The sequence below is a fragment of the Vulpes lagopus genome, chromosome 2 (genome assembly GCF_018345385.1).
Source record: "Vulpes lagopus strain Blue_001 chromosome 2, ASM1834538v1, whole genome shotgun sequence".
Classification (NCBI taxonomy): domain Eukaryota; kingdom Metazoa; phylum Chordata; class Mammalia; order Carnivora; family Canidae; genus Vulpes; species Vulpes lagopus.
In genome coordinates this window covers 32405986-32427532 of record NC_054825.1, presented here as the reverse complement: position 1 = coordinate 32427532, position 21547 = coordinate 32405986, and the positions used below count along the sequence as shown (strand labels likewise).

Here is a 21547-nt window from a genome sequence, read left to right as displayed (position 1 = left end):
CACAGAGTATATAAACACATGATACATTTTATAGCTAAGATTTCTCTGGTGAGAAGGGTAAAAAGTCATGATGATCATAGCCAACGTTAATTAAGCCCATACTGTGAGCCGGGCACTACTAGGAACGTTTTAGGCGTTTTATCCTTGTTTTATCCTTGCCATATACATCCCCATTTAACAGATGAGGATACTGAGACTCAGAATAAGTCACAGGGATTCAAAATCAGGTCTGCGTGACTCTTGCCTCTAAGGCTGCCTGACCCAGCAGAGAGAGGGCACTTCACTGGTAGCTTGATTATGATGGAGCACTTACCTTTCTGGGCTTGATTTTAGTGAGGAAGAGCGGGCTGGGAGGGGAAGGGTGGCCGATCTCTTAACCACCTTTTCACTGTCAATGTAGCTCATCTCACTTTTTGAACGAGGCACAGAAAGGGGAGATTTTGCTGGAGAAGAAAAGTGGGTACAAAAGACTTTCAACAGTGAAGAAAAGCAAAAATGGGAAGATGTCTTCCCTCACCTGCCACCCCCTCTTTCTCCCCCACAAGCAGAAAATTCTCCATCACTTACTGTCTTCAGAAAAGGAGTACCGAGGTGAGTACAGATCTGAATCATCATCTAGTGAACAGAACAAAACATAATCAGGAGGAATCCGGCTGAGGGAAGGGAACCAAGTGGCATGTCCCCCGCTTGCACCATCCTGCACCGGCACGCAGCCACACCGGGAACCCGAAAGACCGAGCGGGAGCCCAGGGCCAGAAGCTACACCACCGTTAGCCCCCCGAGAGCCCACCCACCCAAACAGGGCCTGCCGACCCGCACTCTGGGAGGTCCGTTCATGACACGGGGCTGACTGCCACCTGACACCAAGGAAGCATAGGAACAAAGAGGCAGGGTCGGAAACAGGAGCAGGGACAGGCCCCCGAAAGCTCATGCTGAGTCTCTGGTCCAGTCTGCTGAGTTCCAGAGCCGGCCAGGCCCACTACTGGATAGGCCTGGGAGGCCCAGGGATGCGGTTTCAGCTGCCCACACTGGCTGTGACCTGTCTTATGTGCTGCAGTCCCATACACAACACCATTTACCAAAGAGGGGCTGCGGCTATGAAAACGGGCTGAGAAGACCCTCCTGATCACTTGTGTTGATTCCACCTCAACCCAGTTCCTGGAGTAGCTTGCTTTCTTCGCAACACAGCACACCCTTGCAGGTCTGCTCTGCAAAGGTACTGCTCAGGCTAAGTGTCTGCACTGGGACTCTGCAACAAATCAAACTCACACGGTTTTGGGGACTGCTTGCAAGGGTGAGACAAGCATCCCTTGATATAGAGAACTCTGGGACATGGACACTTACAGAATTGAGACGGGAGCAGAGCCCCTCAGGGAAGTGGCAGCCTTGAACTCAAAGTGAGAGTGCATGTACGTTTACGGAAATGGATTTTTAAATTGGAACTGTCCTGAGGATGTAGGATATTGAGTCACTACATCCCATGATAATCACCCCCTCTCCCCAAGCACTTTTCAAATAAGAGTGAGGCTGCATCCATCAGCCTAACCCGTTTTCTTTTTTTTTTAATTATTATTTTTTTCTATCCCGTTTTCTAGTATCTTGTCAACCCGAATTCAGAATCCTTAAGTAGGAAATGAAGACCCAAACTCCCTCCCTTAAAGCTTTAATGAAGAACATGAAGTCACCTGCAAACACAAGCCAAAAAATCCAAAGTCACACGCTGACCAAGTCTTAAGTCCTATCTCTCTGCAAATCATTCTAAGTTTCAGAGCAGGAAAGGCTGGGATGTTTTGTGAAGTATAAATTAACACTGCTATTATTCTGAGTATTATTCAAAGATGGCTTCTCTGGCAGTCCTTCTTCCCCCCTCCTCTCCTCTCCTTATTTTTATCTGCCCCAGGTCTTCCCCAGCCCAATTAAAGGAAAGGTATATAGTACCAAGTTATCTTTCCCTCCCTCCGTCCATCCTTCTGCTTCAAGGATAAGAACTTGATACCAAAGTTGGATAAGACTTACCCTGCTATAAATGCAGGGTGCAAGCTGATTTACATAAACTATTGAGAATAGGGCAGAAGTAAAATGAGATCCAGGAATGTATTTCTGGAGTACTGTTCTGAAGAATTTTGTCTTGCTTGTTTTTGTTTTTTATTTTTAAAAAGTTTTTATTGACTTATTCATGAGAGAGAGAGAGAGAGAGAGAGAGAGAGAGAGGCAGAGATGTAGGCAGAGGGAGAAGCAGGCTCTCATGGGGAGCTTGATATGGGACTCGATCCCAGGACCCCAGGATCATGATCTGAGCTGAAGGCAGATGCTCAACCACTGAGCCAAACAGGTGCCCTCTATTTTTTAATAGAACTTCTGATTATCCTACTGAAAACGCCATGATGTCAAAGAAAACAAAAAATCAGCTCTGCCTACAGAGATCTGACTGGAAAAACGGTGGCTGCCAAATGAGAAATTAGCTTACTTACGAACCAATGGGTGTACTGCTTAAAATTCAGCCTAGCATTTTAGCTCAAAACCCTGTATCTCTCTGAATCACAGAATGACAGTCTATCCATAGATGGTAGTAAGGTCAGGGTTAATTTAAAATTATTACCTGGTTCTTGGAGGTAAGAAGCAAAGTTTTCATGGGGTACACATGGCATTTAGATTTAAAATAAGTTTAAGCTCTTTATCAGTTTTTCTCTCTAGAGCTTCCTTATGTAGAATTCTATAAGATTTGTTGGAAGGAAGTAAATACTTCTTACAAGATGGGAAAAAAAATAGCACAGCTTGGGGAGTAAATTAAACAGGGGTGAAGGCAAAGAGAATTCGAATGACTGAACACTCTTAATACTACTTCTTATTTGGTGGGGGTGGAAAAAAAAAAATGCCACCCAGCTAAGGCCAACACAGGCCAGGAGCACTTCTGAGTGAGCAAGCTCTTCATTTCTGTGTCCATGGGATCCGAGTCTGACATCTGGATTTCAGTTTGACTTTTAAGATGGCAAACAGAAGTTCACGGATACAAAAGGACACTAGCAAAGCAATTAGGGCAACTTCCAGGGGATGTAAAATTTACTTAAATTTTACCTCTGCTTATGAATACATATAATAGCAACTTCCATTAAGTGCCGAACAGTACCTGGTAATTTCCTAATGATCTCTCACTTAATCCTCACAAACACTCCTGGAGGTACATAAAATCTCTCATCTCACAGACAAGGAAATGAGGCACAGGGAAGTTAAGAAAATGTGCCCTTAGCCACACAGTGAGAAAAAGACAAATGGAATGAATTCAAGCTCTATCCAACTACACTTCCCTGTGCTGCCTCTAAGCCCTATGACAGGTATGTGTGCTTTATTCTACTTCTCCCCTAGCCTCATCTACCCAATCCTGGGAAAAGCTGTGGTCCTTCCATTATAATTTTTATTGTGGAAGAGGTGGGGGGGGGGTGTTGTTTTGAAACTCAAGTCACACACTATGGTGTTGGCCAGACTGACTTCTAGCCCTTGAAGCCTTTGCTCTATTTTTCTGCATCATCCTCTCCCTGGTTATGCTTAAGCAAGTTTTCTAAGTTACCCACTTTTGGTTTTTCTGCTGGTCTCCAGGGACAATGTGCCAAACTGAGTCACTCTTGCTACCCACTTGCTGCTTCTCTTGCTACCTTCTCCTGGCAGGCTAAGTCCACACTGGGGGAGATGGATAGATAGGATGTTAAAAATACCAATGAATGGGAAAACTGGGTACGAAGATAATTTCTCCTGCATTTCTGCAGAGTTAGGCAAATGGACTGTATGTTTTTAAGTACAGTTAAGGCATAGTAAATGAAAGGTTTTTCAAGTTGTTTGTGAACACAGACATTGTCTATGTCTGAAATCCTGCCTTTATGGTTTCTTCCAAGGGTTCTTTAAAACTGTGCCTTAGGGGGCTCAGCTGAGCTGGGATCTTGTGATTCCTGCTCGTGGCGGCACTACATGTTGACGATGCCCCTCGGAGCCCCAAGCAGCAAACACTAAGCCTTGGCAGCAACAACCAGAAGTTCCGGTGCCAACAACTTCCAGGAAGCTCTAATGCTCAGCGGGATTTACTCAGGGTGAACAATCCACTTCTGGAACCCAAAGGCCCCTGCTGGGCTCCAATGTTTACACACTGATGACTGCCCTCTAGGTTTTGGCAATCTATCCTTGGAGGCTCAATTTGGGGATCAGCTACTCCTAAAACTGCCAGGAAGTACATAATTGCTTTTTTAATCACAGTGACTTTAAATGAACATTGAAAAAAAGACTTTTTCCGGATTTGGGGGGTTTCTTTTTTGAGAATTTATAACAATCTTACTTTTCTAAAGTCAGGGGCTCATTTTTGACACAATCTCTTTCTATAGCTCAAATTAATTCCTTCTCCTGCTTTTACTTCATACACTTAGGAAGAGAAAGGATCAAGGGGTCAAGAGAGACACACACACTCACCCCACAAAAATATGCAAAGAAAAAGATGTATGCAGAAGTGAGGACAAAGTCTGGGTGGGATCAGAGAGGAAGAATAAGCAAAAGGAGAAATGTGGCAAGGTGGTCAGGAATAAGGAATAGTCCAGGGAGCTGGGGAAGCATTCCCAAAGCTGCCTAATGTTCTGGTTAAAGGAAAATTTTAAGGAATTAGGGGGGAAAAAAAAAAGAATCTGAAGCAGAAGAGAATGATGGGAGAAGGAAAGAAGTAAAAGGAGGAAGACCTGGGGAGGACCAGAGGGCTGGAAAGAGACTCACCGTCCTCATCTCCAGCGGCATTCCTGGCCCGTGGAGGTGGAGAGGGAGTAGCTGCTACCGTCTCTCAACTATCCTGCAAGACTGGCCAGGACTCGGCACTTGCTAGGCGGAGCCCTGGTGCTCAGCTCTCCCCAGGAGAGCAAAGGTGACGACCCCGGCCCCGCCTCCCCCGGGCAGTGCTAGCTGGAGCCATGGGCAGGAGGCACAGATCCTGCCCAGGCATCTTCACAATAGAACTATTTGCTTGAACTCAAGCGAAATAAGGCTATTCTTAGAAATCCTGTAAGGCCAGTAGAGGATTACTTTCCTCAAATATAGATGTGCCTGGGAAAAATCAAATATAGATGTGCCTCCTAACTCCTTGTCCCCGTACATCCTCATCTAGGAATGAGGAGAAAGCTCCAGGAGACAGATCACCATGGCATGATAGGTCACCACAACCTGGGGATGCCTTGAGACACTTCACCAGAAGGCGGCAGTGGTCGCCATCAGCATCCAAATGCAAGAGGAAAAGCTGGTCTCTGGGACTTCAACCTTCGCCGACAGGACAGTCCTCCACTCTGACAAGGCCAAATGTATTCTCAGAGGCCATGGACCATGGAATAACACACCAGATACTCGGTTTTGTGCTGATATGGAGGCGTCATTTGAAAAGCTCTGCCATTTTGTGGACACAAAGCACATCAGGAGAGCCAACATCATTTGGCCATGTTCAGAGTGGGAAGGCTAGCTCTTTTGAATCTGTAGTCTCCACTCAAATTCTGTATCCAAATCCCCCAGATTGCACTGGCGAGTATGCCCTCTTTCTTGGAGTGTGGGAAGGGTGGTATTCCTTCGTTCCAGTGGTTCTCAGTCTTGGCCATGTGTTAGATCACTTGGGGACGTTTCTTAACTACACACTCCTAGACATCACTGTGGGAGACCCCAGCTCAGCTGAGTGAAACACGACTGATTTAGAAGCAGGGCAAGCTGGATGCTGGAGTTAGGGGTCAGACAGCCCTTGGCTGGAGGGGTTAGTCAAGAATACAGAGTGCAGCAAGGAGAGGTAAAGGAATTAGCAGTGCAGCAGAACAGAGTAAGAAAGTGGTCCTGTTTGGGGTCCCTATAGATCTGTGTTTAAAACCTGGTTCTGCTACTTACTGTGTGATCTTGTACAAATTACTTAGCCTTCCAGAGCCTTACAGCCTCTACTGATGAAATGAGGACTTACCTCGTGGGGTCCCTGCGAGGACGAAACAAGGTAACAGTTGTGATGCACTCGGCATGTGAGGCCTTGTATTCAGTAAGGGCTAAATAAATAGTAGTCGTGGAAGGCGCTGTGGTGGTTACGCTGTTGTTATTATTATTAATATTATTATGCCTGTGGGCTGTTGAGGTCCAAGCCACCACACTGCTGTTATTTAAAGCAGGAGGCAGAGGAACAGGCAGCCGCAGCGCGTCTAAGGCCTTTCCTCCACAGCTCGCTCCTCCCACTCCTGCTCCTACTCCAGGAGGAAATCATGGGCAGGGCATCTGAAGACCCACCCCCGCAGCCCCTCCACGTCTGGGTGTGGCAGTGGGTGGGGCTGGTTCGGGTGGCTGTCAACACTCTTCACCCCCACAATCCTTCGGACCAGACATCTCAGATGATACAGAAGGACATCTCTCTGCCTCGAAGAGAGAGAACAGGATGGAATTCACAGACAAGCAGCTTTGGGTCACAGAGGAATGATGGGGAGGAGAGGGTGGGTCAAGGGAAGATTAGGAAAGAAAGAAAAAACTCATTTGCTTAGCCCTACTCGGAAGTTAGTCCCAAAGGATTTCTGGGAAGTTATTTTTGATAAGTTTTCAAGTGACCAGGGTACACAATGAAATTTCAAGAAGTCAGTCTCCTGAATTCATTCTGCTCTTCCTTAAATCCCTAGCCCCAGTTTCTCCCAACTACTTCATGAAACAAAGAGCAATCTGCTCCTGTCCCACGGTAGGTCTCATGGGTGTGAGACCATGAGATTAGCTGGGACTGCTCCCTGTTGGGAGTTTACTGATTTCTTCTCAACTACATTTTAAACTTCACGGATTAAGACGTGATAAATTCTACTTATCTTCTGAAAGTCTGGACAAATTTGCTTTTTCATTATAGTTGGGGAGCGCAAGGGGAAGGTTGCTAAGCCGGCATAAACAAACTTTCCTATAATCTTTTACTATTTAGGAAGATCAGCTTTCAGACACTTAGAAAGCTTTTTTTATACTGTATGAACAACGAGAATTTAGAGGAGGCAGTCTTTATGCTAGGTTTTGGTAGGTTTACTGCAAATAATCCTAGTTTTAAATTTTGAGTTCAAGCAAAACAAAAAACCCAGCATCAACGAGTTGCCTTGTGGCAGAAGACAAGACTCTGGAATGACAGCTCACATTTCTCAGTAAAGCCGTCTACTTTTTAATGCTCATTAAAATGTGTGGGTAGAACCCCGGCTAGGTGCTAATTTGTCCTTAACACCTTTCTTTGATAGGCATAAATATTTCCCACGTTAAGAAGGGTGTGCAGAGCCCAGGGCCACCTGTCAGAAGCACAGGGCTGAGAAGGACCAGAGAATCTCTTATTACTTTAAAAAAAAAAAAAAAAAAAAGAAAGAAAAATAGCAATTCTTTAAAGTGATCTAGTTCAAACATTTCACTCATTTGTGAAAAGCCTTCATGTAACTGAATACATATGTGGCCTATGTCTGGATCTGTCATCTTCAGCAGGAGCAGGGCTGAGATAAAATCTCCCCTATTTTTAAAAGATCTCCAGGGAAGAAAACTTCTTCGATGTTTGTGTTAAAGCCTAATCATCTTGGTTATTATTAATCTTTTATGTTCAATCTAACTTTTTTCCTTTTGAGCTTTTATGACAATTTCATCCTTTTTGGTCTTTGAAAATAAAAAATACGAAGGTCTGCTTCTTACATTATAGGTGAAATGTTATCGTATTGTCCCTTACTATTTATGCCTCAAGGCAAAATAACCCCAATTCCCTCTTGTGCCTGACTTGATGTGTACCAAAAAGCAGACGTCATTGTTAGCCAGGGTTGCTAAATGTAGCAGCTAATGGCATGGCAGCTCTGGGTGTGAAGCCATGAAACACCGTCTTCAGACCAATAGCCAGGCTGATTGTGGAAGCTGCTGGCACCGCCTATGGTGGCCTATGGCATTCTTCCAGTTTGACGGAGTCACTGTATTTCTCCACAGGACTTCTCCAGGTGGCCTTCCCCTGCCTGTGGGACACTCTGCCTTCAGGCTTGCCATGCACTTGTCATCTTCCCCACAAGGGAGTCCTACTCTAGAAGTGGGCTGCTGGATTCTCAAGTGCAAATGAAGCACCAGTCAAAAATCACATTTAGTCAAAATTACTCCCCCAAATGTCTAATTCATTCAGCTCAGTCAGTTGTTCCTTAAGCAATGCCTCTGGCTAGAATCAGCACCCCAGGATAAAAAGACAAGGTTATCGCACGCTAAACAAATTCTTTTTGGAAGAGGAGGTCACTGATTACAATGAAATCATCAGCATCCAGTTGGAAGTCTGGGTTTGTTTGGTAGACTTCTCATTCAAAACCAGATATGAAATGGTTGGAAACCACTGACCAGCAAGCACATCAAAGGGAGAACCAAAATGGAATCTGGTATTTTAACTAAAACCGTATCTAATGCATCCCAAGGCATCCTTTCATATATGAGAGGTAATAAGAATTTGGTGAAAGAGTGAATGCATGACTTTACCAGTGATGAGAAGGACTGTGGAGAATGGTTTGCTCAGCTAATTAGAGCAGAGAAATACCGAGGTGGCAAGACAAGGCTTCATCCCTAAAAAAGAACTGTGGTACCATAGTCCCAAGGCTCACTCATCAACATTCACCAGGTATATACTGAGGATCTCTTTTCCACCAGCTTTCCTCTGGCCTTCTGGACACATGCTCTTGCAAATGCCACCACACTGGACATAGTGCAGGGCCTTGTCCAATCCCTGCCAGATATGCAGAGAACAGAGGACATATCTTTACTCATGGCACTATTTTCAGTTCCAACAACAATGCATGGGGCTTGCAAGTGTTCAGTACTAGTCGAATAAGTAAAGTTCAGAGTGCTCAACATCTCATCCTAGGAGAGCATTTAATGAAATTTCCTCTTGCATACCCCTTCTACTTCCCTCTTTTCGGGTCACTCATCCAAAGATCGGATAATCTCTGGGACTAGGGTAATTCTCAGGATGGTGCCTTTAACTTACCTTTGAGAACCCTCTTTGATACCCAGACTTTTTGCCTCAGAAAAGAGTATCTCTTAGATACAAGTGTGGCCATCTTTCCCAGCAGGTCCAAATTCCTAGCCAGCTCTTCCATGAAACATTTTCTAGCTGGCCAAAAACCCTTATTTTTAAGAGATATCATCTCCTGCCATGAATGAAATTCATACCTGGATACCTCTTTGGAAATTCCCTACCAAGGAGATATGCCCTGAAGGTCCACGATAAGAGGGCCTAGTGACGGGTTGTTGCACATATAGAAACTGGGTAATTATTCTATTGTTGACAGCAGGCATGCCTACCCACTCCGTACCAGCCATCATGATTGCCTCCCTGAGTCACTGCCCAGCCATCAGCACCATGTGACCACCCCAAATACTGGCAGCTTTTCCCAGAGCCCCACATGTTCAAAACATTATAACTAAGCTACACTGGTTACCCCATTAATCATATAAGCTACACTGGTTACCCCATTAATCATGTAAACTCCAAGAGAACAGTACTAATACTCATCTGGATAGACTCAGGTAATACAGTCAGCGAGGAGTGAGACTACACCACAAAACACAAGGCTGGGAGAAGCAAATGACTGGGAGACAGCCCATTAGTCACCAGAAAGAACCCCAAGGTGAAGAAGAAAGTAACAGTACCAATACAAAGAGAGGCACATGATTTCCTTTAATTACCTTCAGATTTAGGACTAGGAGTAGATGCTGGAAACTGGTAGGTAGGAGTGTAAGGATTGTCCTCTGTAGCAGAGAAAAGCAGTGGATTTTGAAACTACCCACCATGAAGTGGAGGAACTGACAAATCCGCAATTGATTCTTTTGAACGATTACCTATTTTAGTGTTATTAAAGCACACAGCATCACACTTAAAATGAGATTAATGAATTAGAAAGGTCTTAGTTATTTTAATACAGCACATCATGCAAATGAGTGAAAAAAAATTTCCACCAACCAAAAAGGACTATTAAAACAAAATCTAAAAGCCAAACCTTATTCCTATAATGGAACTATAAGAATTAATTTAAGGCTAGGACAACAGATACACTGTCTAAGGTTGTGGTACCTTCAGAATTTTGCTGGATTTCAGGAAGTTCAGGGAATTGGTACGTAGGGAAATAAGGGTTTTCTTCAGGAGTGTCTAGGCAGAGGAGCAGGTTTGGGAGAGAGAATAGAGGAAGATACAAATGGAGAGAATGAACGAATAGGGATTCACACACAGTTAAGGCTCCTTGAATTCTGGAACATACTAAGCTTCACTAGCGATATGAAAGAATTCAGATTGCAAAATCCAGTCCTTTTGCCTGAATTACTGAGACACATCTAAAGAGACAATATCATTTTTCCTCTTGGACAAAGAATAACATAAATACAGGCTCTAGTAAGCTTCAAGTTTCCAAACAAACAGTAGATTCTTAAATTTTTACATATCTCCGTCTACCATTAGGGCAGCTGGTTTTGTTTAGAACATGTAATTTAGGTTGAGTTAATCACTTTAACAGAAGAGAAATGATGTTGCCTGCAGGGACAGAATCACATACTGTTCACATATGTACCTGTGGCTTGGCATTTGGGCTGCCAAAGCCAGGTCTCAAGATGACAGAGTCACAGAGTGCTGGGGGAAAAGGACTTGGGCTTTAGGAAGTGACCAATAGAACTGATGTCACCCAATCAGAGACCCAGCTTTTGGCATCACTACCATGACTGAGCTTATCCATCCAACCATAGTGGATTTACTCTTGGTTTAGAGACACTAAACACCGAACATCTCAGTATTTTGAAAGAGTTTGAAGAGAGGCACAGCCAGGTTCATTGTGAACATTGCAGGAGCTCATTAACGGTGATGTTAGCTGGTATCTGCAGCTAATCAGAGAGACTAGTTCTTTGCGGCTTAGGCCGACACCGACCAGAATGCTTTTTCTTTGCCTTCATGTGTCATCTGTGCCAGGCGGCCAGACTGGATTTGGTTACAGGGAACGACAGGATGCTCTGCCCATGGGAAGAGTGGTGCCCTTCCCATGGTGCAGCTGCATTCCTGCCTATCAGCTGACTGGCAGCACAGGCTGATGGGAGCTGGTGGGGTCAGGAGCTGCCCGAGCACTGGCCTGGGCTTCTCCCACCATGCTGGATCATCTGCCCCCGATTTGGAAGTGCTTCTCTTGAAGCTTGTGAGGGTTTTGGTGTGTCAGCTCTTGACTGACTCTCTGGGCTACCTGCCAAGTGTTGGCTCCCAGGTGGGGAAGATTATTTTTCATATTACCATCACCTTACAGGTGTACCATACATTCTACTTTATAAGGTAGAATTTGGTCTCATTTGGACCCTGCAACAGCCCTTGGAGGAAGGGAGGGGGGTTGAATGCAGGGAGCCACATGACTGGCCCGGGGTCACATGTGTGCTTGGGGGTACTGAAACCAGGTGAGGACAGTTTTTCTTCACTCCTAGTTCAGTGACTTGCTCTGCCTACAAGGCAGTCATGGGCTGACACAGGGAGCTGCATCTAAAGCGGGAAGCAGATGGGGGAGTCGGAGCTGCTCACATCTAGGGCAGGCAGATGCTGGAGCACAGGCAGAGTGCTGGGCTCAACCTGCCACCTCCCACAACGTCTGGGAGGCAGGACTGGAGAGCTGACCTCAAATCCCCCATGTAAGGCAGGGCACAAGCGTTTCCTCCCTGCTCTGCAGATGTATGGCTGGGCTCAGGCAAGCTGGTGCCCAATAAGTTGAGTGTCAGGCCCAGTCTCTCGACATCCTAACAAACCAAGTTTAAGTCCTCACTATGATAGTCAACATATGAACACAGCATAGCTTCTAGAAATCAAAATTAGTACCTCTGTTTAGTTTGTGGATCTGTTTAAACATGGTCTTGTACCAGTCTTTTGATCTCTCGGTGTTCTAGAGAAAAACAAAGGCAAGGTGTAAAATACAATGGAAATGTCAGCACATTTCAGAACTTCTATGATGACAAAATCATACTGGAAAGTGACATCTGAGGTCAAAACTCACATAACTCTATACATGTTAGTGATCCCACAGTTAAATCTTTATTAAAAATGCAAAACTTTTGAGGAAGAATAGCTAAACCAACGGGTGCCTGGGTGGCTCAGTTTATTAAGCGTCTGGCTCTTGATTTCAGCTCAGGTCATGATCTCAGAATCGTGAGATGGAGCCCCATGTAATCTCCACACTCAATGGGCAGTCTGCTTCTCTCCTTCTTCCTTTCCCGTTGCCCATCCCTCTGCTCATGTACATGCACTCTCTCCTTCTCTAAAACAAAATAAATAAAATCATTAAAAAAAAAAAAAAAAGCTAAAGCTAAACCGAGAGACTCAGATCTGAATCTGCAGAGTAATATTTGGCCAAAAAGCATGCAGATTTTGAAAAAGTAAACAAAGATCCTCTTGAAATGTGTTCATTCAATTTTTTTAAATTTCATTTTTAAAATATTTTTTATTTCTTAATTTAAGAGAGAGAGAAACAGGAGAGCATAAGCAGGGGGAAGAGTCAAAGGCAGAGGGAGACACTCCCTGCTAAGTTGGGAGCTTGACATGGGCTTCAATCCCAGGACCTAGAGATCATGACCAAAGGCAGATACTTAACTATCTGAACCACCCAGGCATCCCTAAAATCTCATTTTTTAGAGAGACAACTAAATGGAAGTAAAGCCTCCTAGAAACATAAGAGGCAAAGAATATTTGCATGCACCTACCCATTTCGGGTTATTCTGTAGAAGTGTAGCTATATTACCTAGGAGAGGGCCAGGTTTAGAACACATACATTCAAACGTATCCCACTCTGCCAGCCAATGCCAATGCCAGAGAGTTTTCATCCTAACCACAAAGCTGGGCTGTTGTTGATTTAAGACCAAAATAATACAAGGAAAGGTGCAGATCGGTGGTTAGATCAGGCATTTTCACGTCCACTTTACAGATGAGGAAATGAGGTACAAAGTCAAAATGATGCCCAAAGTCATAGAGCTGGTAAGAAGGTGAGTGGGAAGGCCGCCTCACATGATGGTTAGGGGTACGAGTTTGGGAGTCAGAGAGACTGCTCCATCACTCACAGGTTGTGCAATCCTGGACAAGGACCATAATCACTCCGAGTCCCTGTTTCCTCATCTCTAAAATGGGAATTACATCAGTGTCCACCTTGGAGAGTCAATGACAAGATCATGCAGTCAGCAAGTGGTAATGGCAATGACCATTCTACCATCAAAATTCCCTCTCTACTTATTATTGTTATTATATACTTAGTATTACTTAGGACCAAACAACAGTTCTTTCAAGGCTTAGCCCACTGCTGTTTCTACTCCTCCTCCAAAGGGACACAAAAACAGTCCATTCATTACATGGAGACCAGAGAGAAACATATTGTAGCTAGTGTTCTGAGGGGCCCATGGAATAAAAGGGGATTCACCATAATCCAGTTTCAAATTCCCTTGAATTCCATAGGGCCTGCAGAACACCGGCACATCTGTGCAGGGGTAAGAACTGGGGCAGCCTGGATTCATTCTGTGGCTTCTGTAGAGTCTGTTGCTTACCCTGAATGATGGGGTATCTCCCACTCGGGGGAACTTCTTCATAAACCCATAAACAAAGACCCTGAGCCCCACATTCTCCCTAGGGTTCCTGGACCTGCAATTTCTGAGCATGTTCCAAGGACAAAAGCCAGAGACTGGGAGACACCGCCCACAATGTTCTCCCCTTGAACATGCACCAGCCTGAAGCTTCTCAGAAGTGCTGCTGCAGAGAAACTGCTCTACCTGTGTTCCACCCTGCTTTTCCTCGTGTCACTTGAACCCAAAACCTTTTTCTCATGAGATTCATTAGTGCCTAACATGCTTTGGAGAAAGCTGCTGTACTCTGAGCCCAGGACCAAGGTGGGATAGGATGCTGGCACATAGCTCGGGGAAGCTCTGCAGGCCTCAGTGGGTTTAGAGAGTGGACAGAAGTGAGGATTTTCTCATGAGGGCTTTGCAAGCCACAAGTGGGGTCACATGTACTTGGATACACACATGTCCCTGGCGTAGGAAAAAGCCTAAGTAGGACTCATGGGTCAGTATTCATACCCGGAGTGGGATGCCCACTTCATCCATGGAAACATCGCTTAGGTCCTGAGCGCTCTTAACCACCCGCCTGCTGTCATCCTTTGCCTTTTTTTCAGTAGCTCTTCCAGGGGAGGTGGGTTTCTCCTGGGTTGGTGCCAAGTCCTGCTCTCCCACTCTTCTTTCTGACACAGGATCTAGAAGTGAGAAGTAGTCATTAGCTGAAGTTCTTCTGGTGGCTGTGAAGCAAAATTCTCCTAAACAATCCAGCTGGAGGAAGTGTGTTTGCAAATTCCCAATTGGAATGAGTTTCACTTAGAGCATGGGTCAGAAAACTATGGCCTCGCCACCTGTTTTTGTAAAGTTTTATTGGGGCATAGCCACATCCATTCGTTTATGTACTATTTATGGATGCTTTCAAGTTACAGTGGCAGAGCTGAGTAGCTAGAAATGAAACTATGGCTCCCGAAGACTGAAATATTTATCACCTAACCCTTTAAACTGCTAAATGCACATTAAAATTTGATTCAGGGGCAGCCCCAGTAGCTCAGTGGTTTAGTGCCGCCTACAGCCCAGGGCCTGATCCTGGAGACCCAGGATCCAATCCCATGTCAGGCTCCCGGCATGGAGCCTGCTTCTCCCTCTGCCTCTCACTCTCTCTCCTCTCTGTGTATTCTCATGAATAAACAAATAAAATATATAAAATAAAATAAAATAAAATAAAATAAAATAAAATAAAATAAAATAAAATAAAATAATAAAATAAAATAAAATAAAATAAAATAAAAAAATAAAATAAATAAAATAAAATAAAATAAAATAAATAAAATAAAATAAATAAAATAAAATTTGATTCAGAACTAGAGGTTACAGAGAGCTAATAAACATAATAGGTGTAGCCCACAGATTATAAAACTACTTTGTATACTCTGTAATCCCAAACCCTGTCACTTACTATGGGAAGGCATTGTGGCTATGCATGCACATGTCCTGTGGCCATGAGGGCAAACCTCCCAGAGTGCAAGCCTTCAAGGAGCTAATGGCCAGTGGACAGAAAGGGCAAGAGAGGTAGCTATGAGAATGCAAGATGATCAGAGGTGGGTAGAGTCCACATCATACTTAGCTGAGGAATTTAGGTTCAGGGCTGACCTTTCAGAGCCAAACAGGAAGTAAAGGGTACCCCTGGCAGAGGGAACAGCATTAGCAAATGCAAGGAGCCTCTGAACTATTCTGAGGTTACCAGGTGCCAGGCACTGTGCTAAATTCTTCATATACATTATCTCAGTTCTCCTCGCAATAATCCTATGAGGAAGAAACCATTACCTGTCCATTTTTAAAAACAGTAAGGACCTGCTGAGGTCACACGGCTGCCATGTGTTCAAGCTGGGACTTGCTCTAGGGACACTTGACTCCACTGGTTCTCTCTGAGCCATATCCTGTCGTAGCTCCCTCAAAGATGGCACCAAGGCTTCAGGCCCGGCCTGATTCAAACAGAAGTTAGTAAAAGGACTAGGCTGGGAAGGCAGGGAGGGATGGCTGCTTCCATTCCAACACAGTAACTCAGACAGTGAGATGTCCAAATAAAAATGCCCTAGAAGAAATAGGGGAGCGGAGCCCTTGTGAGGGGCCCAGGCAGGAGTGCAATTCCTGAGCCATCAGCATAAAAGTGATGGAAGAGGTCAGGGAGATAGATGGAAGAGTTTGTAGAGTAGTAAACGTGAGCAGAATCAAGGGCTGACGTCACATGCTGAGGGATGCTATGGTGACAGGCTTGAGAGCAAAAGGGATCCCCCAAAGGATGCAGGAGTTATCAGAGGGAGAGGGGATGAACCAGAAAGGAATAGCGAGGCTTCACTGAAGCCAGAGAGGACAAGATTCCAAGAAGTGAGTGATTCCACCCATGGATGGATGGATGGATGGATGGATGGATGGATGGTGTGGGTGGGAGGGAGGGAGAGAGAGAGGGAGGGCGGGAGGGAAGAGGGGGGAGGGAGGGAGGAAGGGAAACTGAAGCAGAGACAGGGCCATTCCATTAGGCAAAAGAGTCACGGGATCACCTGGTGGGGGAGCAAGTTCAAGTTCAGAGGGCAGTGGGATGGATGCCAGACCGCAGAGAAAGGGATGAACGTGTGAGCAGGAAGTAGGGAGGTATCTAGGGAGGGGGTCAGCACACAAGCACAGACAATGGCAGGTGGGAACCACAGAAGTCGAGAGGTTAGGGATCCGAAAAGGTCTAAGCCAGGGGAGTCAAAGTCCTAGTGGTGATGCTCCCGTGGGGAGGCTGAACAGGGCCAAGAGGCACCCTGGCAATCAGGTGGTGCTCAGTCGGCTTCTGTTCATTGACTGAGGGAGAGCATCTCATCCTTGATAAAGGAAAGGGTGCAGAGTGCTGGTAGAGACCAAAATCCAGTAAAAAAGGAGGGGCCTGAGGGCACATGTGAGGTTGTGCCCTAGTCAGAGATGTCCTTGCGTGTAGGAGGGGCTGGGGAAGTGGGGAACCAGTGCGTCCACATGCTCAGGTACGACAACCTTCACCACTGGCCCTGCTGGTAGAATTACCCTGCCTGGATTTCAAACTGACTTCCCACACAAGTACTCATTCTGTGACGGCAGAATGGTTTCTAAACCCTCTGTGCAAGACCTAGCTCAGGGTATGCTTCAGACAACCGGATCCCTGGCATCATAGCCATGAGCTTTGAAGGATGTTGAGACCAGACTGGACTCTTGGGATGAGTTCTCATGTTCCTAGGCAATTCCCACAGAAGGCCAAGGATTTGGCAGGAAGCCTGGAAGTGCAAGGCGATTTCAAGTTACTGAAGTCTACCCTAAACATGGCTCTGCTGAGCATTCTCCTCCTGCCTGGGAAGGTCTTCCTGAGTGTCACCAGGAAGCAGCAGGGGAGGCTGATTTCAAACTGTCTCACCTGGTACTTGGAGGCGTTGACACTCCTCACTCCAGCATCCTCTCTTAAGAAGTAACAGATCACAAACTTGGCATTCTCAGGGTTTCCAGACCCAGAGAAATGTTTTAAATTGTTGGAGCAGGTGGCTCCAACAACAATCACTTAACTACAAAACTCAAGTTGACAGTTCATAGATTTGTTCTAAAGCTATCAGAGTTCTTCGGCTCTACAAAAATTAGCCCTGAATTATTTTACTTTGGAAGACTGTGATCATGTGACTCCTGGTTGAGTGGATTTCAGTGTACAGAGAGATGAACTGCAGCCTCAAAGAAAGAAAGTTGTTTCTTGTTTTACATATAGTGAAAACCTCACACAACAGGTCTTGTACCATGAGGGTGACAGGACTACATTTGGCATGTATAGGACAATGAGGGCCTCGTGAGCTATTTCGTGAGAAATAGCTCACGAGGCAAATACCAAAACCTCAACAGGACATCCTGGAGCATTTCCTTCCAGTTTTACACTGAGCTTTTAAAAGGAAGGTGCTGGAAAGGGTCACTACATAAGTGACAATGTTGGCAACCTGGCACAGGGCCTCAGTGCCTGGGGGCAGCTTCCTTTCCTTCACACCCAAAGCTCAGTGATTGAGGACCACAGAAATGCCGACACCTCCCTAAGGAAGGCTAGACCCTCTGCCCCAGCCCTGACTTGTTTCTCTGTCCATCTCCCCAAGGGAACCATGAGCTTGAGGTGGCCAAACACCATGTGGCTCTCGATTCTGAATGAATCTCATTGAACAAGAAGCCCCATAAAGAGGAAACCTGGGTAGCTCAGTGGGTGAGTGTCTGCCTTTGGCTCAGGTTGTGATCCTGGGTCCTAGATTGAATCCCGCATCAGGTTCCCCACAGGGAGCCTACTTCAACTTCTGCCTATATCTCTGCCTCTCTTTTTCTCATGAATAAATAAATACAATCTTAAAAGAAAAATAAAAAGCCCCATAAAGGCTCAATAAAAACCTGTTAAGATTGGGATGGGATGGGGGTGGGGGGTGTCAAGGGAGGTGGCTGGCCCATCAAGTGCCATCATGACAGGTATGATGGGCAAAGCCCCACTGCTGCCAGGGAGCAGACTGAAGTGAGCCCAGCCAGCCCTCTTCCTTCAAGAGCTTCTGAACAGAACGGTGCTCCTTCTTTTTCAACAAAAACTAACATCTAGCGAGCACTTACTTGACGTCCCACTCTATCAAATATCGTTAATGGGTCTGTTCCAAAACTCAAGGAAGACAGAAACGTTAGGCTTATTCTGAAGCCAAGGAAGTGGCCCGAGCCTGCCAGACTGGTGGAGAAGCCCTAACATTGCATAGCACTTTCCAGTGTGCAAAGCATACCCTGCTTCCTGTAGCACACGATCCTCACAGCTCTGAGGAAAGGATGAGGATTATCATCCCCATTTCTCACATGAGGAAACTATGCCATAGAGAGATAAAGTCACTTACCCGGGGATAAACAACGTCATAAGAGGAGAGAGCCAGGACCCAACTGTGTGCCTCCTAACTTGTGTCTGTGCACCTGTTTCAGCCGTTCCACGGCTCTTTTCCAAATCCCAAAGGCAGGAAGGTGTTCACAGGAGCTACCTTTGCTTCAGAGCCACCCTGTTCTCAGCAACCCGGGCTGGGGCCAGGGAATGAAGTGATTTGGTGTGGCAGAGTCAGGAGGGGGCAGTGAAGGGCACCTTGTGTTCAACCACAGCCTTCCTGGCCCTGGGGCCAAGTCCCGATAAAGCTGAGAGGGTGTGAGAACCCCATGTTCTCCCCACAGGGCTCTCTATGAATCACAAGGGCAGCAAACATGAAGTAACAGAGAAATCGTGAAGCAGCTCAGGCTTTTGTGTATCTACCAGATAAGGGATTCTTGCTCCAGATTCACACGTATCTGTAAATCCACCAGGTGCACACTTGACCTTGAGGCTTTTTCTATAAATGAATCTACCGGCTTTATTAGATTCTCCAAATGAGTCCGCCACCAAAAAATGGTTATGAACCATTATACCACACTGTGGGCTGCTGGGGGGCAGCACAGTTCCTGGATATGGATACAGAGCCTGGTTCAGGGCCTGATACAGAGTAGACAATAAAATGAGGCATGAATCCATGGAGGTGCCTGCTGATAATGGAAACTCACATCCACCAAGCACTTAGTGAGTGACAATGCTCGGTGTAGGCTGCTCATAAGCAGAACCTCCGAGGCATTACTGCGTTTCCCATTTGGCAGATAAGAACTGACCTGTGATTTAGATCATTAGCAGCCTGCCTAAAGCTGCCAGCCCCTAACCATTGGGAAGGACTCAAAGCAGAATGGCTACAGAAAGCCGTAAGGACACGGTGAAACCTTCCCATCCCTGGGTTTCCCCACAGTTCTGGCCATGTGTGGCCACACTTTATTAGGGAGGGCACCCTGACACCTGATTATCTAGCAGATCAATGCCCACCACTGCCAGTTCTTGATGGGACTCGCTCCTTAAGATGGTCAGTACACAGGCAGCATTAGCATCACTGGGGACCCGGGTAGAAACGTAAGTTCTCACCAACACATTATTATTTTTTTCTCACCAACACATTAAATCTGAATCTCTGGAGCTGTGGAATCTGGGTTTTGGACCAGCTTTCCAGGAGATTCTGATGCCTGCTCACACCCCCTTTCAGGCACTGCTAGGCTAGAGGCTCTCACCCGGGTCTGTCATGCAGGGTCATTTACTGGCACCTGGGCTTGCCACTCAACAAGAAAAGAACTTGCCTACATTCCCTAACCCTGACTGACTCAATTCTAGAAGAGGGATTGGAATCAACAGAAAGGGGACTTCTTTAGTAAGGCCTGCCTCGAATGCTCCACCTAAGGTATAACTTTTTGTTCTTTTTTATTCAGATTGTCCTGTTCTTACCCATCAAGGCACTTATCACAGCTGCCCAGGACATGTGTGCTAGTTGGGGTTACTGATCTGGTGTGCCTCCTCCACCCCTTCAAACTGCAAGGAGGAGGCAGGACCGTCACGCTTCCATCGTCCTTGTGGTCCAGCAACAGAATCCCTAGCACACTGGAGGAACTCCTCAGACTTTGTGGCTCACACACCAAAGGTGTTAGCATATAAATAAATATTTGGCACCTACCTGAAAGGCTACTGAGTCGTTTTTGCTGTTCTGTGATAAAAGAAAAGATACACATTGTGAGATTCACACAGACATGGTAAGACCAGGAAGTCCTGCCACAACTTGTTAGCACCCCAAACTGGCATCCTAACTGTCCCTTGGGCTTAGATGCTGAAATGTTGTGTGGCAGCCACCACCCCCAGCTGGATATCGGGGCATTGACGTGGCTTCCGTTACCCAGGTGTGGTGTCTCCAAGCCTCCCTCCTACATCTGCACCAAGATTCAGGGAACAGTCTCTGTTTGGTTGTTGTTCACACCTGGTTTCAAGGTGATCTGATCACGGAAGGAGACCCTCCCAACTCCCCTGGTTTGTTTGTTTGTTTGTTTGTTTGTTTATTTTAACTCCCCTGGTTTTAAGGGACCAGGACCTTATAATGACCCCAGTCTCATTAAGTTTGAAGGAAATAGAACTGTCATGGCAGCTACCACCTCTTGAGAGCTTTACCAAACACCAGACATTGTTTTTAAGAGCTTTCACACATGTTAACACTTTAAATCTAGTGGGTTGAGACATCTCAGATAAGCAGCACAAACTACCCATGATGTCGCTGAACGTCAGAGGGAGAACCTAGAACCTGGGTCCCCAACTCCTAGTGCAGAATTCTTTCCAATCCTGATCTCCAGGCCACCATGCTCCCCAACACGATGGTCTATCAGTTCCTCACTCTCTTGGGCACCCGTGGACGGAGGCCACTCTCTTTTTGAAAGTTCTGTGTGTACGTGCTTTGGGATAAGCACAAAAATGACCTTTACCTTCCACAGCTGCTAAATTTAAAGCAGCTACATAGATATAAATAGAGCATTTGCCAGCCCAAGGGTGCTGTCATCATCCCCCTTGGCTGCGGCCCCACCCTCCCTCCAGAATCCATGTGGGCAAGAAGTAAACAGAGCAGCAGGGGTGCTTCCAGCCAGCAGAACAGCCTGTCCACCTCTGGATGTGGACGAAGTTCACTTGAGCTGGATAACATAAGCCCAGCTGAGCTCTAGGCTCAGCTCTGCCAGCAACCTGCTAGAGCATGTTGGCCAATCATGTAAACTCTTCCCTTAATTTCCTCATCTGTTGGATCAAAATGTCCACCGGATCTATGGTTCCAGAGTCCAGTCTGCCAACCAGATGCAAGGGCTTCCTCACCAGGCAAAAGCAAATTTATTCAACTTAAAAGACTATGTTCCTACTTCTGAGAAATGGCCCTTCTTTCAGAGAAGGAGATTCTGATGCCTGCTCACACCTCCTTTCCAGGCACTGCTGAGCTAGAGGCTCACAGTGGAAATGGCCCTTCTTTCAGAGAATGACATGTGATATGGATAACAGTAGTTGTTTTTCAGAGTTGTGATTTACTATAGTTAGAAATTAGCAACCCTAGGGTAGGCTCCAGGCTGCTTCATGTGACCG

General features: G+C 45.9%; 1 protein-coding gene across 50 annotated transcripts in view; it reads right to left on the bottom strand.

The window, feature by feature from the left end:
* The window catches only part of SORBS1 (sorbin and SH3 domain containing 1), a 227573-nt gene that overhangs the window by 64488 nt on the left and 141538 nt on the right, over positions 1-21547 (bottom strand). For 36 of the 50 annotated variants that reach the window (XM_041745746.1, XM_041745745.1, XM_041745752.1 and 33 more), the window contains 7 exons: positions 20115-20144; positions 14074-14246; positions 11837-11900; positions 10073-10147; positions 9688-9750; positions 568-615; positions 314-443 (listed from right to left, as the gene is read on the bottom strand). In XM_041745746.1, coding sequence (XP_041601680.1) covers positions 314-443; positions 568-615; positions 9688-9750; positions 10073-10147; positions 11837-11900; positions 14074-14246; positions 20115-20144 — 583 coding nt within the window. The remainder of the gene's footprint in view (positions 1-313; positions 444-567; positions 616-9687; positions 9751-10072; positions 10148-11836; positions 11901-14073; positions 14247-20114; positions 20145-21547) is intronic. The other 14 variants (XM_041745741.1, XM_041745766.1, XM_041745772.1 and 11 more) reach the window with 2 other exon arrangements.